Source organism: Periophthalmus magnuspinnatus, chromosome 10 (assembly GCF_009829125.3).
Source record: "Periophthalmus magnuspinnatus isolate fPerMag1 chromosome 10, fPerMag1.2.pri, whole genome shotgun sequence".
NCBI lineage: Eukaryota > Metazoa > Chordata > Actinopteri > Gobiiformes > Gobiidae > Periophthalmus > Periophthalmus magnuspinnatus.
In genome coordinates this window covers 32,283,374-32,300,509 of record NC_047135.1, presented here as the reverse complement: position 1 = coordinate 32,300,509, position 17,136 = coordinate 32,283,374, and the positions used below count along the sequence as shown (strand labels likewise).

At 38.9% G+C, this 17,136-nt stretch overlaps 3 protein-coding genes across 4 annotated transcripts in view; all 3 read left to right on the top strand.

The window, feature by feature from the left end:
• Positions 1–2,489, top strand: part of arl13a (ADP-ribosylation factor-like 13A) — a 3,124-nt gene extending 635 nt beyond the window's left edge. Inside the window, exons 2-10 of the mRNA XM_033974264.2 lie at positions 246–353; positions 468–538; positions 686–938; positions 1,104–1,209; positions 1,285–1,490; positions 1,575–1,683; positions 1,754–2,015; positions 2,096–2,212; positions 2,304–2,489. Of these exons, the coding sequence (XP_033830155.1) occupies positions 246–353; positions 468–538; positions 686–938; positions 1,104–1,209; positions 1,285–1,490; positions 1,575–1,683; positions 1,754–2,015; positions 2,096–2,212; positions 2,304–2,362 (1,291 nt within the window). The 3' untranslated portion in view covers positions 2,363–2,489. The remainder of the gene's footprint in view (positions 1–245; positions 354–467; positions 539–685; positions 939–1,103; positions 1,210–1,284; positions 1,491–1,574; positions 1,684–1,753; positions 2,016–2,095; positions 2,213–2,303) is intronic.
• Positions 2,490–2,968: 479 nt separating this feature from the next.
• On the top strand, positions 2,969–5,019 carry tmem35 (transmembrane protein 35). The gene is made up of 2 exons (XM_033974151.2): positions 2,969–3,153; positions 3,899–5,019. Exons 1-2 carry the CDS (start codon positions 3,034–3,036, stop codon positions 4,262–4,264), a joined length of 486 nt encoding a protein of 161 aa, XP_033830042.1. The 5' UTR covers positions 2,969–3,033; the 3' UTR covers positions 4,265–5,019.
• A 185-nt stretch (positions 5,020–5,204) lies between these two features.
• On the top strand, positions 5,205–13,713 carry cenpi (centromere protein I). 2 transcript variants are annotated; one of them, XM_033974584.2, is made up of 20 exons: positions 5,205–5,472; positions 5,937–6,074; positions 6,159–6,277; positions 6,536–6,643; positions 6,876–6,924; positions 6,996–7,042; positions 7,123–7,212; positions 7,293–7,409; positions 7,575–7,718; positions 8,188–8,308; positions 8,515–8,609; positions 8,685–8,802; positions 8,998–9,062; positions 9,160–9,269; positions 9,490–9,625; positions 9,708–9,832; positions 10,125–10,173; positions 11,143–11,361; positions 11,929–11,970; positions 12,570–13,713. In XM_033974584.2, exons 1-20 carry the CDS (start codon positions 5,301–5,303, stop codon positions 12,711–12,713), a joined length of 2,208 nt encoding a protein of 735 aa, XP_033830475.1. In that variant the 5' UTR covers positions 5,205–5,300; the 3' UTR covers positions 12,714–13,713. The 2 variants fall into 2 exon arrangements, with proteins under 2 accessions (XP_033830475.1, XP_055080724.1); XM_055224749.1 differs by having other exon boundaries at positions 5,214–5,472; positions 11,146–11,361; positions 12,570–13,034.
• The last annotated feature ends 3,423 nt before the right edge of the window (positions 13,714–17,136 follow it).

Below are 17,136 nucleotides of genomic sequence, written 5' to 3'. Positions count from 1 at the left end.
GACAGCAGCTGTTAACAATACTAAAAGGAGGCCACTCTAATGTGGCTTTAGCAGATTACCATGCCTTAGACACTACACGTTTTTATTTAGCCCAACTACATTTGATCCATCTGCTGCTTCAAATAATGTAATTATTTACATATATAATTATTTGTGCATCACTGTCTTATTCAAACAAAAAAAATATATACTGTACATCATAATTACCCCTTTAAATCGTAGTGGATTTTGCGTTATTTTTACAGACACCAGTTTCGGAAAAAATGGTGGCCTCAATGCTCACCTCAAGTGAATATGTTCAACCTAATCACCAACTGCTGCACCTGGGTCTCCAAAATACAGGAACCAATCAGGTGGGAACTATCTGTATTGTTTTTAAGTGTATTTTGATTTGGTAGTTTACAGTAAACCTATAAAATGGCAGGGCATTGGTGTAAGTTTCTGATGATTATTATTGGCTTTTGCAGGAAATTGACTATTCTCGTGGTGGGTCTTGACAAAGCAGGAAAAACATCTTCTATCAGGGGGATGTTAAGAGGTAACTTGAAAACTTTAAATTAAAGACCGTGATATGGTAGGGCCTAAACACGAGTATGTTTATTGTATACTGTGTTTTAGGTGTTAATGCTGTACTTGTGTTCAAATAGTATTACTAGAGAGTGTCAGTATTTATCTGTGCAAATAGAGGCCCATGGAGGAGATGCGGGGCCCACACATGGCTGTGTACGACATGAGCTGAGAGTGGAGAACTACCTGGTAACTCTACTGGACACGGGAGGGTCTGCAGACTGCAGGAGCCGCTGGAAAGACCTCTACAGTGAAGCTCATGGCGTCATGTTTGTGGTGGACTCGTCTGACAGACAGAGGATGAAGGAGGTCAAAGAGGTTTTAGAAGAACTGCTACAGCACCCCAGAGTGGCTGGAAAACCGTTACTGGTGTAAGCACATTCTTTGAAATTGATAATTTTTTTATATAAAATTTTAAAAATGCATACCGATACATTTAGATTTTTTACAATACTGTTTTTAAGATTATTTCCTCAAATTGGTGGATATGAGGAATGTTGCTAATATGAATTTTATCCTTTTTTGTTTTTGTCTAGGTTGGCTAATAAGCAGGACAAAATGAATGCGTTGCTTGGAAGTGAATTAATTGAGATTTTGTCTCTGGAGAAGTTGGTTAACCAAAGCCGCTCTTTGTGCCATATTGTAAGTTTTCAAATAAAAATCAAATGTACAGATAGACAATACAAATAAAAATACAACACTTATTTCCTTTTGTAGGAACCTTGTTCAGCCTTAATGGACCTGCGGCGCTGGTCAGATCGGAAGACTCTGAGAGGCCTTCGGTGGCTGCTGCGGGCAGTTTGTCTGGACTATCCAGATCTTTGTGCCCGAGTGATTCATGACAGCAGGAAGCCACTGGAGTCACAAGAAAAGGAGAAAACCGAGAAGACTGAGAAAGTCCGTAAAAAATCCAAAGCAGACAAGTGAGAAATTCTAACACCCTGAAAAATACTGCTGTTTTATGTTCTTGACCGAAAGTGTAAAATTAAAGATAACATTTTGTTCAGATTGAAGTCCAGCAAGTCCAGTCTTCGCCAGGTCCATCGTCCAAAAGAAAGAGAGAAAAAAGCAAAGAGTGAAGGAAAACTCCAACCGATTCGAAACATGTTGCAAAAGGTAAGAACACTTATCACCACTTTCATAATGTTTACTTTCAGTGGAGACTTACTTATCTTGCAATGTGCAGGAAACTTCCTTAAAAAAGAAATTAACCAAGAAGAAAAAGAAAAAGAAACCACCAAAGCCCCCAGAAGATGTGAAAGACAAGCAGACAGTGAACAAACAGGACACAGAGGATTGTGATGAAGAGACAGTTGAGGACAGAGAGCAAGCCAACACTGTTCTCCTCCCACCGAAGAAGAGCAAACCAAAGGACAAACCAAAGAGAAAAGAAGACACACAGGATGTGTCAGAGGTACCAACCCATGAAGATAACAAGACACACAAAGGTAGACACATTTAAATAATGCAGACCAGTTCTACATAATTGTTGAACTGATTCCCAATATAAATCTTATCTTTTGTCCAGTCAAAGCAGAAAATAAGAAAAAGAAGAAAGTCTCTAAAGTGAAAAGGAAAAACAAGATTAACACAGAAGATCTGGCTCAAACATATTCACAGCCTGTGGACCTATCCTCAACATTTGGTAAAGCATTTTGAAATTTGTAAGTTAGTCTAGTCTAGTAGGTCACTTGATCTCTTTTTAAAAACAAAAAAATCTCTCTTTTTCTTGATAGATCTCTACCGAAAAGCCATATTGGCTCTCAAGGAACGTCAAGAACAGGGGCAAGGATAAAATATATTTATACATTAAATTATGTCATCCCTGAATATTTGGAATAACCAATATGTAATGAAGGGATTTTTGTCTATACAAAATGTGCACTGTTATATAGGCCTACAGTTATATGCATGGTGATGCTTTAGGCCAGTTGCATTTGTACATTTTGCATTTGAAACTATTTTGTAACTACATTAAATATGCCTGTATAAATATTAATGATCATACATAGAAAAAATAGCTACGAGGAGTAAGTTTTGTTAAAAAATAATCAGATTAAGTAAATTTGTATTGACTTATTTGTGTCTTTTTTTAATGTTCCAAGTAAATGTATGTGATAATTTGTTACTTTGTCTCATTTATTTGTCTTTCAGTTTCAGCAGCATAGACCTTTATGCTAAAGTTACAGGGAAATACTCATTTTACTCATTTTAAATAGAAACAGCATGGTTCTCACAGTGTTTCGCTTGTGAAACGGAGCAGTTCTTTCTGTATTTCCATGGAGCATGTCCCTGCGCTCTGAGGGTCCTCGTGCAGGATGTGAGCGGACGGGGTGTCGCCCTCTAGTGGAGGCCCGAGGCCACCGCCATGTTCCATCATGGATCAAGCCCATCCCCCTGACGCATCTTCACTGAAACCTTCCACTCTCACATCAGGGAGAGAGCTCCTGCTCGTGTGCACAAAACATGGCTTCACCGAGGACAATAACCATTGTGGCTCTTTCTTTTGCGTTGGGTCTATTCTTCGTTTTTATGGGAACGATTAAACTAACACCGAGGCTAAGCAAAGACGCATATAGCGAAATGGTATGTATTACAAGATGGTAAATGCATGCTCCAAGTGCATGTATTTTAGTAAAAAAGCCATTGTTCTGTGATGATGCAGACGCCAGTCGCTTTCATGCTCAAATAAAGAGACTGACCTAAATAGACGCAGATATGAACGAGGGGCTGCTCTGTTCATTTAACCCACTCTTAAGGATTTAAAGACTTTACTTACAGTTATCGATACGTCTCCATTGTTAACAGCACAACATAGGTTATAGTGTGTCTGGATGTCTCCAGTGTTTTGGACTTTACAGAAGAAGGATCATGTTTGTTCTTATTAAAGGACATTTGCGTGACACCGTCAGCACATTTAGAATGATTACATAAATCCAAATATAAGCCTATATTAAGATACAGTTGCTTTGTTCAAGTCATCAGGTTTACTGTCTACGCACGCGCAAAAATAACTGAATAATTTCCAGATATAGTTGAGCTTTATCCTTCTGCTGTGTTTGAATCACTGTGAGAGAAATGGCGGCCCATTCCAGCACATTCTGTGGGATGCACCTGCCTCTGGTGCTGATGTTGAACACTTTGCCCTGGCCCATGTAAAGCGTGATACTGTATCATGACAGATTGTTTCAAAAGATTTGTTTCGCTTCATAAGTAAAATTGTGCAGTCTAAAGATGAGTGGGTGTTGCATCATCTTGCACACTGAGTGTGTTCTCAAGACTGACCCAAGTCTAAATGTTTAACACAGATTTGATCTTTCTCTCTCTCCAGAAAAGAGCCTACAAGAGCTATGCCAAAGCACTTCCAGGTCTGAAGAAAATAGGTGTTAGCTCTGTCCTGCTTCGCAAGATCATAGGCTCTTTGGAGGTTGGTTGTGGGGTGGTGCTTACTTTGGTACCTGGGAAGCCAAAGGATGTAGCAAACTTCTTACTCCTGCTGGTTATGCTGGCGGTCCTCTTCTTTCATCAGCTTGTTGGAGACCCCCTAAAAAGATATGCCCACGCTTTAGTTTTTGGTATTCTCCTCACATGCCGACTTCTTATTGCCCGCCAAAGTGAGGACCGGCCGGAGAGAGAGGACAGCCGAGAAGAACAGTACCTCAACGACCAAGAAAGAAACAAAGTCAAGCAATCATAAGCTTGTCTTCCTCTTTGAGCCAAGCCATTGTGGATTGGAATAATGGGATTTAAAAATATATGTTTACGGTAAACAACTGTTCCTGAACACAAAACTTGATGCATCAAAATCTGAACTATACTCTTTTATGCACCCAGTGTGATAATTGTTCATACATCCTCAGTGGACAATCATAGTGGAAACCAATTGCTCTTTCTGTCAGATCACTGAATTTATGCCAGCTTTTCTAGCCTTTCCCCCTCACATTATGTGTCATGATATTTAAATGGTGTCCCTTTTAATGGAAAAATAATATGAAGGTCTGTTAAAAGCCAACTTTGTGTTTTTAATAATGATTAAGAATCTAGACCTACCACTATGTTCAGTTAGTGGCAGAGAAATAATAACTTTTTTACATTTTTTAGTCTGCATGAATCTTAATTCCCATAGTAGGCCAATCATTTGGATCTGGTTTAGAATATATATGTAAACTGACAGCTTGGACTGTCTCACATTTGCTGCTAGCTTGTGCAGCAGAAACAACCAAATCTACCCTTTTACTTGTCTATGTGTGAGTCTATGATCCTCCTTTGGTTTTATTGTCTTTAAGGATATATCATTTCAATGTTTTTGGACTTTTCTTTCGGTATTCATTTTAGCATAGTAGTTACATTGGACAAGCTTACACTTTCTAATTTCTAATATACATAAAAATATGTTTGAATAATCAAAAATATGCTGTGAATTCTAGATTTAAAAATAAAGGATTTGGAATTGACTGACTCATCTGGCGTTTCACGTGAGTTGAGGATGTGTTAAAAATGTGTGCACATAATCTACATTATACAAATATTGTTTTATTAACGTTTACATTAAGAATCCGATGGAACCGGAAGTATGCTGCCTTAGCTTCCGGGAAATGGACTACAATTCCCATGGTGCAACAGGGACTGGTACTACGCATGCGCTGAGTAAACGGTCGCGCGGAGGATTTGAGTTGTTTGAATGGCCGAGCGACTCAAAGCAAACTCTAAACGTTACTTTTAGCAATGTAGAGATGGCAGAAAAACTAAATTTGTCAGGAGCCTCGAATTCTGATCAGTCATCTTCAAGTGACCAGTCTTTGTCCAACCGCAGCATTAACCGAAGTCTGAGACTGGCAGAAAAAGAAAGAAGGAAAAACGAGGCGGAGGACTCGTTTGGTGTGGCCCTGAAGTACTTTAGCGAAGGTAACATTAGCCACGTAAACATCATCTGTACTGGAGGAATAAACATGATGTACGGTCACTCACTGTGTGACTGCGATACGTTTTGTTTACTAACACTTTGTTATCCAGCGAGGTTTGTTTACCACATCGTCACTAACGCTAGCTCATGTAACTAAAAGCTTTGTTTACTACAGGTTAAGCAGTGTGTTTATATGGTGTACTACAGGTTATGCAGTGTGTTTATATGGTGTACTACAGGTTATGCAGTGTGTTCATATTTACTACAAGTTATGCAGTGTGTTTATATTGTTTACTACAAGCTATGCAGTGCCCCATAAACATGTTTGAATCCCTCTTTTATCTAATGCATTTTTTGGCGTAACTTTATCACTCATTGCCATTTTCTGACAATACAACAAGCTAGAAGAATAATATATTGTTTTCATGTGCATATCGTTGTCTGAACCCTTCATGGTTTCCATCAGTTAAAGCAGGAACGCCACTTTTGGGAAACGATGAGTTTGAAAGAAATCTCATGTACGTGGAGAAGATGGCCTACAGTAAAGGACTTCATCCAGAGGCTGTATCTACAATGCTGGAATTTGCAATGAGCTGTCGAATGGGTAAGCTTTTCTTAAACAATGCCAAGACTTCCCCTTCTAACCACACAAAAATCAGTTCATGAATGTAATGATATGTGTTTTTAGGAGCATCTCCATGTACTCGAGTACTGAAGTGCCTGGTTCCCTCGAGTGTGGTGCCACAGGAGGCTGTTGTTCGGGCTGTGGTTTGGCTGGGAATTAGTAAAATATCTGTCAGCACACAGGTAATAATGACCAGCTCACAGACTTTAATTTTACATAAGCACCAAGTGTCCTTGGGCAAGACGCTTCATCCATTGTCCATACACACTGCTGTGTCAGTGATGAATGAGGGTGTGTCTGTGAGAGTGAATGTGGGACAATGAATAGAAATGGGGATGTTTACACACATATTTCTCATGTATGTTTATTAACATGCACTGCCCCTACCAAAGCATAATAATAATGCTGCACCTCAATTATTTTGAAATTTTCCTGTCTAGATTCTGTTTGTGAAGTGGGTGTTGACGATGTTTGATCTGATTGATGCAAAGGATCAGCTCCGTGCTATTTATGGCTTCATCTTTAACTTTGTGACAGATGAAAATCTGGTATGGAATACATTTTGACTTCTTATTTTATAACCAATCCAAACTATTGTATGTTTTTTGGTGTCTCATTGCCATTTGGTGTCTAATTGACTATTGACCAGAGTTTCGATTCACATACTTATAAGTCACTCTTGTACAACAAACTGTTCATGGGTTGTAACCTGGTCAAATAAATACAATATTGATACATTTCTCTTAATAATAATAATCAATAATATAGTATCTTTTTTAGTGTCCATTTATATGCCATCTCCTGTACCTATTGACAAGAAAAGAAAACGGTAAGTTGTACTTGTATGTATTATCTTTGTTCAATATAATTTCAACAGTGTGATGTGTATTCTTTTTGCAGTGCGGGTTTTCAGAGTTCGAAAACTTCTAGAGCTTCAGTCAAAATTGGTAAATTATAACTTTTTTTTTTTTTTAACAGTATTACTTAATTGTTCTTTGCTTATAATGTTTTCTCTAATCTGCTTCAGGGAAGGCAGCCTTTCCTCCTGCACTTACTTTCTCTTTACAAAGTGTTTTGCCCTGAGTTGGTGACTCTTTCCATCCCATCACGAATGAAGGTTTGTACAAAAAGCAGAGCAGATCTTTATTATTTTATCATTCCTTTAACATTTGAGTTGCACTCACTGTTGTGTTTCAGACTGGTTTTAAAAACCACAATGCTCCCTGGAAATCTGCCCTTGTTGTTGTCCAGAAGAGGAATGGCTCTCCAGTTCTCACCAGCATTAGCCAAACAGTCTCTACATCTAGAAAAAGGGTAAGGAAAGTTTGGACTGCTTATTTCCAACTCTGGTGGCCATTACACTGGTCCTTGTCAAGCATTTGCAGATACACACATGCATACTCACACACACACTGGAGACCTAAAGACGTGTGTTTTTTGTTGTCAGCATTATTTGAATTGTTTGTGTCACTTTTGTAGAAACTTGGCCACATGGACTTGCCTGCGCTGGCGCCTGCTGTCAATAAACAGATGTTGCCACAGTCTTCTCTCAGCAGAAAATTGGTCCCTTTGGTGCAAATACAGTCATTTGCCCAGCTGCTAGAAAATATACACCAAATAGAGGTAATCAGATAGAAATGTTTAATGACTATAATTGGCTAATTTGTTTTCTAACAATATATTGGTGCAAAAGCTGCGTTGAATCCTTTAAACCACATGGTGGTGCTATATAACTGATTTAAGGCTTTGGTTAGAGCGTCGCATTAGCCATAGGCTATACAAATAAAGCTAGTGAAGAGGCACTTAATTATTATTATTCATAGATTCAGTGACATATGAGAAAATGATAATTTGATAGCAATGCAGATAAAAAGCATTTCTTTTAATTTTTTACAGTGTGCGTTAATACTATGAGCAAAAATTTGTATTCATATTTTAATTACCGGTATCCATTTGTTCTGGAGAATTTCCTCTAACGAAAGGTCATCGTTTGACTTTGTTTTAGCTGGTGAATGTAAAATGTGCTACCTACCTACTTTTCCTTCTTCGATCCATGTATTAACATGGACCTTATGGTTTCTTCTGTTCTCAGTTGCCTGCTCAGATGGGTTCTCTTCTTGGCTCCAGTTTGGCTCTGCAGTACCTGGACTGTTTACAGGATGAGTCTGCCCTCCTACGCTTGAACTTCTGGCTAGGTTATGCACTCCACGAAGGTAAGGAGAGGAAGAAACGTCCTACAAAACACCTGTGACATCTTCTTTAAGGAAGAAGTGTCCAAACCAGAGCTGACCTTGTGCTGAACCTGTTTGCTCTGTGCTTAGCTGACATATCAAAGAGGCTCCTTTCTCACTAGGGTTTAAACACACTCTGGAAACCTCAACCATCTTTTTTTTCCTTATGTACATCTCTTCTTTTTAAGAATTCCTATTCTTCAATGATGGTGGAGCAAACCAGAATTCAGAAGAGGCCCAGCAGTTTTTAGACAAATTACTGTCTACGCAGCACTTTCTTCAGGTAAATCATATTTCACTCAATAATGGTGACGCGTGTTTATTTACTGTAGCAGGTAACTGTAATTATCATTGACAGGAAGGGTTTTCCAGCACCGAGGCTTTTTTGTATAAATTTCTCAATGTTTGGGACGGAGCCTTGATGCGACCACAGATCCTGAGTCTTATGAGTAACATTCCAGTTATACCAAGTTCACGTAAGTTACACTCCTACCATACAGCTTTACCAAGTCTATTATGATTTATTTTTTGTTTTATTGATCGCACATTAAGAAATATTTTTATAAATGCCCCAGTATTGGCGATACAGTGAGAATACAGCATTTGTTATTTTAAAGTTGCTTTAATAGGGACTGTCAATATGTAGAAATTAAATTGCTGTACTCTTACAGAAATTGGACGACTTTTATTTGAGCCTCTCATGCAGCTTTTCTTTACCTCCTCACTGTTTTTCAAGGTAAGGTTTTAATAATACAGATAAGATTTATTTGGTGCACACTATATTGAGCAGTTTTAATTTGTGTCTTGGTGGGTGTGATTGTCCCTGTCTTCAGTGTGGATTGATGGAGTGTCTCAACAATATGTTGTTAAAATGGCTGACGTGGCACTCGGTTTATGCCTTGGAGGACGACTTGGACATCAGCCTGAATAGTCATACCTCTATGTAAGTGACTTTTATTAAATATAGTCAAAACATGCATCATTTAGCACAGTTTTTCTAAAAGGATCATTGTTGTAGTAATAAGTGTTTTTCTTCTTTTGACAACCATTCCCCATGCTAAATCTTCTGCAGTTACTAGTACTATGAAGACTTTGTACATTGAAATGGCAGAGCAGTCTTGTGTTGCTTTAACAGTTACCTGACTTTGTGTTCTCTGTTGTAGAAACATTACATTGTCAGGTTTTAAGAACTCTGTGATGGAGCTTGTACATTTTGTGGGTCGGCTTGCCTCTGTGGGACTTCAGGTTGAAGGCTGTCATTCACTCCTCCTCAGCTTTGTTTTGGACTTCTATGAAACGGTAGATAACATAACAGTGTATATTTAAATATACAGTTGTGTGAATTGTCTAATCTTGCGCATTTTGTAACAAAATCCTGCAGGTGTGTGACATGTTTCTTAAATATGGCCTTCCTCTGGTGGTGATGCCTCCACCTGGTGTTTTTTACCCAGCACTTTTTGCAACTGACCCTGTGAGCGTTGACAGACTGGCCTACATTATGCACAGGTAGACTACCTCTTTCAATCACTAGGGCCTGAATGCAACCCCAGCACATTAAATGGCATATGTGATATTTATTCATTTTTAATGCAGAACAGAGATGGAATCAAATGCCGTGATTGCACTTACATGTAATGCATGATTTATCATAATGAGAAGCCATTGCACTGAAGCTGTGTAATGCTTTTATGTCAGAATCCAGCCTTCCCTATAACTCTTAGTTATTTACCAGTTGTAGACTGATTGACTTCATAGTTTGGGGGAACTGCTTAGTTTGATTCAATTGTTTTCTGGACAGATACAAGGTGAACCTGGCCTCAGCCAAGTATCAGGAGAAACAAACTGAGGTGAGTCAACATAGTTTTTATTGTTAAACAAGTATTTTCTATTATATATGTAGTTCTGCCTCTAAGCTCTTTGTGTATTGTTTTATTGCATTTTTGAAAAACAATGCACTAATATTTACAAATCATCTCATCAATAGAGAATGTCACAATAAACGTTTGTTATTATAGCAAACAAAGTTTAAATCTGTCTAATGGACAAATTGTTATAGGAGTGAAGACGCTTCACTGCTCGTCTAAGCTGCTTCTTCATTTCTGGTCAGATAGCTGGTGGACACTAAGACTAAAACTGGTCCATCCTAAGGACAAAACCCTGAGCCACAAACAAATTAATGTGGTCTACTCCATTCAGTGAAGTGAAGAGTGCAGTGAGCGAGTGAGTTACATTGGAGAAACTAAGCAGTCACTTCAAAAGAGGATGTACCAACACCAGCGTGAGAGCTCCTCTGGACCCCAGTCTGCTGTACATCTCCATCTCAAAGACACTAATCACTCCTTTGAAGAGAATGAGGTTCAGATCTTTGCCAGAGAAAAGAAAAGGTTTGAGAGAGGAGTATATGAAGCTGTTTCTGTTAGGAAAGACAATCCTTCCTTAAGGAATAGGGGCCATCATTTATCTCTCATTTATAACTCCATCCTTAGACCCAAAGCAAAACAAAGATAACAATAGCAGGGTCGTTAAGGGTTGAAGCTGAAACTGGCTGTTTACAGTTTCAGTGTAGTTAGCCCCTCCAGACAGATATAAGGCAATGTCCACCAGCAATCTGACCAGAACTGAAGAAGCGGCTTGGATGAACAGCGGAAAGTCTTCACTACTACTATTTGTCCAATTGACAGATTTAAACTTTGTCTTTTGCTGTGGACCAGATTTGGACGACTGAGGGATTACACAGACGTTTGTCACACATTTTACAATGATGATTACAATTGCAACTAACAGATTTTCTTTTATCAACATCTTTTGTTTTGTAGCAGGCCTTCCACATCAACCGACAGACATTTCGCGAGTTTAATCACTATGTGGTACTGATGGTGCACTGCCTCTGGAACTCCAAGATGTTTGAGCCAGGTATGGGCATCGAGCTGAGCGAGAAGCTGCTTCTTAGGAGCAATGTCCCCGACTACAAAGCGACCTTTGACCTCGTCCACCACCCTGCCTTTCTGAGCTATGCTGTGGATTTTCACAAGCAGGTAAACACATTCACCTTAGCAGAGGGTTATCTTATACTACACTACAAGCTTCCTTGGTTTTATTTGTAAAAAAAAAAAAAAGTTTTGTACAAGAAATGCTGGATTTTATTGAAACAAAATTTAACAATGTAACACAATCCTTGTCCTCTAAAACAAGAAGATACAAAAATAAATGTGAAGATGAAATTTCATTGTCACAGTATACAACCCCAAGCCCAATTGTGAATGTAATTTTCAACACAAGTAAAAAAGCATTTGAATGTTTATTAAAATGTATGAGACACGTTTTATGTTGGCTCTATACCATTATACCACCATTTGTAAGAATGGTTTGATCTTTCCCTCTGTGCACTCTGGTTAATAGACTTATACTGATGACAAATGTGTTATTCATGTGTCTTTCATTCAAAATACATTAATACAGAAAGAGAGCGTATTATTTGTATTATTGATGGAGGCTGCAGGAGATAGTTTTCATCATGTTTAATATTACAAGTGCATGTCTTTTTTAGATTGTACTAAACCTACAGCAGTGATGTTTATATATAATTTGTTTTCTTTGTTTAGTGTTGGCCCAAGAGAAAGGATATGGACCTGAATTCTATAAAGGTACAGTTCATCTACTTACATTTTTAAATTATGTGTTATAATAATCCTATAACAATAATACCAAACATGCATATAAATATAATAAAGAAACGTGAGGAGCTGTAATCCCTCATTCTTCCAGGAATGGTCCATAATAGGAAAGGTTTTAAAGGTAGTATGTAGTAGTAGTAACTGGGCCCTATAGTAAACTTCTGCAGTTGAAATGTCTCAGATTAAAAAAAGTGTCCATTTGACTTCCTTGGAAGCCTTTTCTATCATAACACTTGAGGTATGTCTGCAGAAATGTCTCTAGTTTATTGTTTTAAGTTGTTCTTTGTTTCCATTTTGTTTTCAAATTCTGGGCTCAAACACGTAGCTGTTCTGTTAGAGCCTCAGCTATTGTCATAAATTGGACACATTCAGACCTTTCCTGAATAGAGTTAGAATAACCTTAATCTTCAGAAGACTATGTGGGAATATCAAAGAACCTACTAATATGTTGTGTTGTCTTAGTATATAAATCTTTTGGCATGATGACAACACTAGCCTCAGTTTACCCCGTAAAAAACTACAGTACTTGTGTTAAAATCTAACATTGCGTTTTATTCCCCTTTTCTAAGCAATCTAAGCCATGGGGCTGGTACCTGGAGTTTCTGTTCTCTCAGGGATTCGACGGTCTTAAACATTTTGTTGAGAGTAACATCAGCTGGCAGGTGGCAGGAGGCGACAGCCAGGGAGACGCTGTGTCCACACAGACGCGGTAGAGACACGACTCAGTGGAGACACAACCCACTAGAGAGATTTAAGAGACTTGTACATTTTTCTAGCCACTTGCTATTTATCTGTGTATTTGTTGTAAATAGGGTTTTCTCTTTTGTATGATATGTTCTGCCCCCTGATATTGAGTACATGTACAGTCACTAAAGAACAATGTATATTAACAGCTACAAAACAACTAGATATGTCCCTTTGTCTTTAGACATTTTTAACCACAAAACAAATCTGACTGAAACCACTAAAACATTTTTTGGTTTCCTTTAACCTAACTTTGCCTGTGTAAACTCCCTGTTCATAGCTTCTTGTCTCTTGCACTTTTTTAAATAAACAAGTGTAAGATTTTTAAGCGAATAAACGTATGTTGTGCATTTTACTGTGGTTACACTTTAAAGGTTATTGGTAAATCTATCTTATTTTTATTCTAAAAGGGACTGACTATTGACACCTTAACCTTAAAAAGCATCTCCTTCTAAAATGTCCCAGAACAAATACCTCCGGACTGTAATCAGGTCTATGGGCATCAGCCAAGTATCAAGAGAAGGTAGTGTCTGTGTAATCCTCCAAATAGAGAAGGTAGTCTATTTGCAACAATATCGTGCAATAATCTCCAAAATTAACAATATTTACCCCCCGGACAGTTCGTTGGCGTTGCACACTTCCCTGCCCCCTCCTCCCACAAGCACCTCTCCCTTGACGCAGCCCAAGTTTCCCTCCTCACGTCCCTCACTTCTGGGCGCATTATTTGTAGACAGTCGCTCGCACGCTCCAGATGAGACTGTTGCTGATGTAAACGCGCGGAGCCTCCTTTAAGCCTCTCCGTGATGCGAAGCCCTCACACTGAAGCCGCTGCCCTCCTCACTTTTTCCTCTGCTCTTGTCATGTGTCTGTCGCGTTACTGCTCGGGAGTAGCTTATTTCTGCTCCTTTATGGCGAAAATCCGTCCCACGTGCGAGTTCTCCACCTAGAACCTGAGGATCTGCCGGGAATACAAGGTAAGCCTGAACTAAATCAGTCTCGTTTACGCGGAGATACTGCTTTTTTTTTTTACCCTGCTGCCAAGATTCAGGATAAAGTAATGGATCCACAGCGCGTCAGAGGGTGAGATTTAAGCGTTCCTCCACAGTTCGGTGTAATTTGATGGTGTCCTCACTGTCCTCGCTGCTTTACTTAGTTTGGCACCTTGTCATCCTTTAGTATAGAGTCGTGCCTTTTGACGAGCTGCAGTTCTTTATGAAATTAAAGATGCTCCACTGGACAATTTCTAGTGACAACTGTGTCCTATACCAAATAATCGCGGGGAATAGAATCAGCAGAAGTGGATTTTGTGGCATTACGCACGGTGAGCCAGTCTGCGCACACGAAAAATACCAATAAGTTTTCACCAAGTCGTGATTTTCTAGTGTGATAAAGCGCTTATTTCTTTGTTTCATCACTTTGGGCTTCACAGATTGACAGAACCGATCGAGTAGAGTCGGATTTTGCGCGTCAAAAGACATAACTAGGCACCTATCCATGTTCTTTTTTCTTCTCTTCTCTATTTTTTTGAAAATAATTAGCCATTCAGTTGTGATTGACCACAGGTATAGGCTATGAGAAACATTTTGACTACTGTATTATGAAGATCAGTGAGTATTGTGAGCAGTAGGCTGGTAAAATAAAAATGATGACCAGTGCGTAATGCGCGGTAGGCTGCCTAATTCCCAGATCAAGCACTTAAAAAAAGGGGAACAAAACAAAACTGAATGTTGGCTTGGCTGATGCGCAACACCCATATGGCAACACCCCCAACTCCCTTCACAAAACTATAATTGTGTGAACATCAAAAGCATCACCCCAGTTCTAGTCTTGACAGTTGGTTTTCTATTGGCTTTCTTAAATCTTTCATCACACATTTTGGTGGTTTCAGTCTAAGAAGAAAAGTGTTCTGTGGTCACATAGTCAGAGGCAAAGGGGTGTGGACATTTGAGTAGAACTAAAAGCTGTTTAAGAGAAGTATCATTCATTTTCCAATTGCAGTGACTGGACTCTAGTCTAACCTGGATATAGACTACTCAAGTAGCCCATTGACTTAATCAGTCTAGAAGGAAATGTGTCCCTTGGAGATTAAGCTGCACTAAACATTGTTAGCTAAGTAACAATTAGGCCTATGTTGTTTAAAAGTGACTGTGATTTCTAGATTTGCAGATAATCAGTGAATTTGTCAAAGATGCTGTTATGTGGCTGTGTTTTCATTTAGACTCGACACAGTGCTCCTCTGTATTTGTGAGGAGCAGTATTGCCTCTTTATTATTACATTGTCACTGCTTTTCCCAATCTGCCTGTCTGCTGGTTATGTTTTACTATGCATTTTCAGCAGTCCCACCCACTTCCTAATATAAATCTTTATCCAATTTTTATTCTGTTAACACCATTATATCATAGTTACATAAGAACTATATTATTTTAATTGCACATCTGTTGCAAAAGTTTAATTTCTACAAGGAATCAAGCTTGTTCTCTGGTCTGGTTCTTTTAACATTCACCCCTCAGCCAGATGATCTTTGAGTTTAAATCCATAATTGAACTAAGTCTGTTGCTTTGCTCTTGCTGCATCGTGTGAAATTCCTGGGTCACCCTGGCCTTTGCTCTGGTGTTTGCATGTTCTCTCCCCGTGTGCGGTTGGGTTTCCTCTTGGCACTCCGGTTTCCCCCATCAGCTCAAAGCATCCACCATAGGTAAAATCCTCCACCTAAGGTATTCCTGACCAAGCCTAGCAACAAGTTCATGGAGATGGATCCCTGGTGTAGGGCAGTAGCTCTCTGCTCCTGACAGGTTGCCCCAGTGGCACTGGCTGAAGGATGGGTCAAATGCACAGAATGAATTTTCTTCACGAGGGATCAGTAAAGTTACCTTACCTTGTGTCTAGTTTGTAACGGTGGAAGTAGCCTGGGATGTAGAGTGTTTGTCATCATTTCTGTGCACACGTGTCTACATTAATAAGTATCTGGTTGTTTGTGGTTGAATGACACAAATGCAAATTTATTTGTATAATACAATTTGTGCACAAAGTAATTCAAAGTGCTTTATGGAATAAGAAAGGCATTAAAATCACAATACAACAAATCCAAACATAAATAATCATCATAAAATTGTCATTAAATGTCATACGCACAGCTAAACAAAACCATTCTGAGCCTGGATTTAAACATAGTCAAAGTAGAGGCATGTCTCACATCTTCAGGGAGACTGTTCCAGGTTTTAGCTGCATAAAACTCAAACGCTGTTTCCTGATTCCCCATGTTTAGTCCTGGTTTAGTCCTGACTCTGGGCACCAGCAGGATCCCAGTCCCTGAGGTCCTCAAAGTGCAAAATGGTTAATGTGGCTCTAACATGTCAGAGATGAGATGTTTACGTGTGCAATCACTGTCACATGTCAGCTTCCATAACACACGAACACGAAACATACAGACGACATTTATTCCATTATGAAACTACTGATGTATATTTTATTTATGCTTTTGAGTTATTTTGTGTCTGTTGCACTGTAATGCAGAGATTGCAATTTTATATGAGACCAGGCAATGTTTTTTTTCCATTCTTTTTAATTCAGAAGAGCGATCTGGAAATGTCATTCTCTGTTAAAGTCTGCCTGGGGTCTACTGTTAACTCTAGCGTTAAGACTTAGCAACTGCCGGAGCTAGCACTGCATGTAAGAATAGAAGGTGATGCCAGGGCACCGTCTGAGATTGATATTGCACTTGTGGCAGTGGTAGGATCTTTGCTGTAATGGTTTTGGACAGTGGTGTAGTGTACAAGTGGTGACCTCATCAGCCCTATGGAGTGGAGTGGACAGAGAGCAGTTATGATTTAATTACAGCTGACCCCTGCACTGACCCTATCGATGTCACCTTGGACCCTCAATGAAGCAGATAAAGTTAGACTGATTTACACGCACATTTTATTACACTATGTTGCCAGATTGGAAGAGGTAAGCTTTGAGATTTTGAAAGGGTTTCTTTTCCATAGTTTTATGTGGTTTTCTGAGTAATACAGGTCAAAATATTCGATGAAAAACCAAAGAATGAACAAAATGTGTTGTGAACAAAATGTGGTCCAATACAAGAAGCTGGAACACAGTTTTCATTTTCATAACAAAATACTTTTCTAATAACCTTGTGTAAAGTTTGATTTTTATTCAAAATTATTAATAATGCAGCTCCACCTCCATTGAAAAAATTGATTAAACCCTGTTCCTCAGTCTTGGCTCAGTCGCCTTTTCTTTTCAAACCATCGGACGGTGGAATCGGCTCCAGACAGGCTGAAATTTCTGTAGATATGAATAAATGAATTTCAAAAGGCACAGTTTAGATAATCAAGAGTGTCCACATCAGTCTAGTTAATATTTGTTTGGACTGTAGGACACGTGTACTG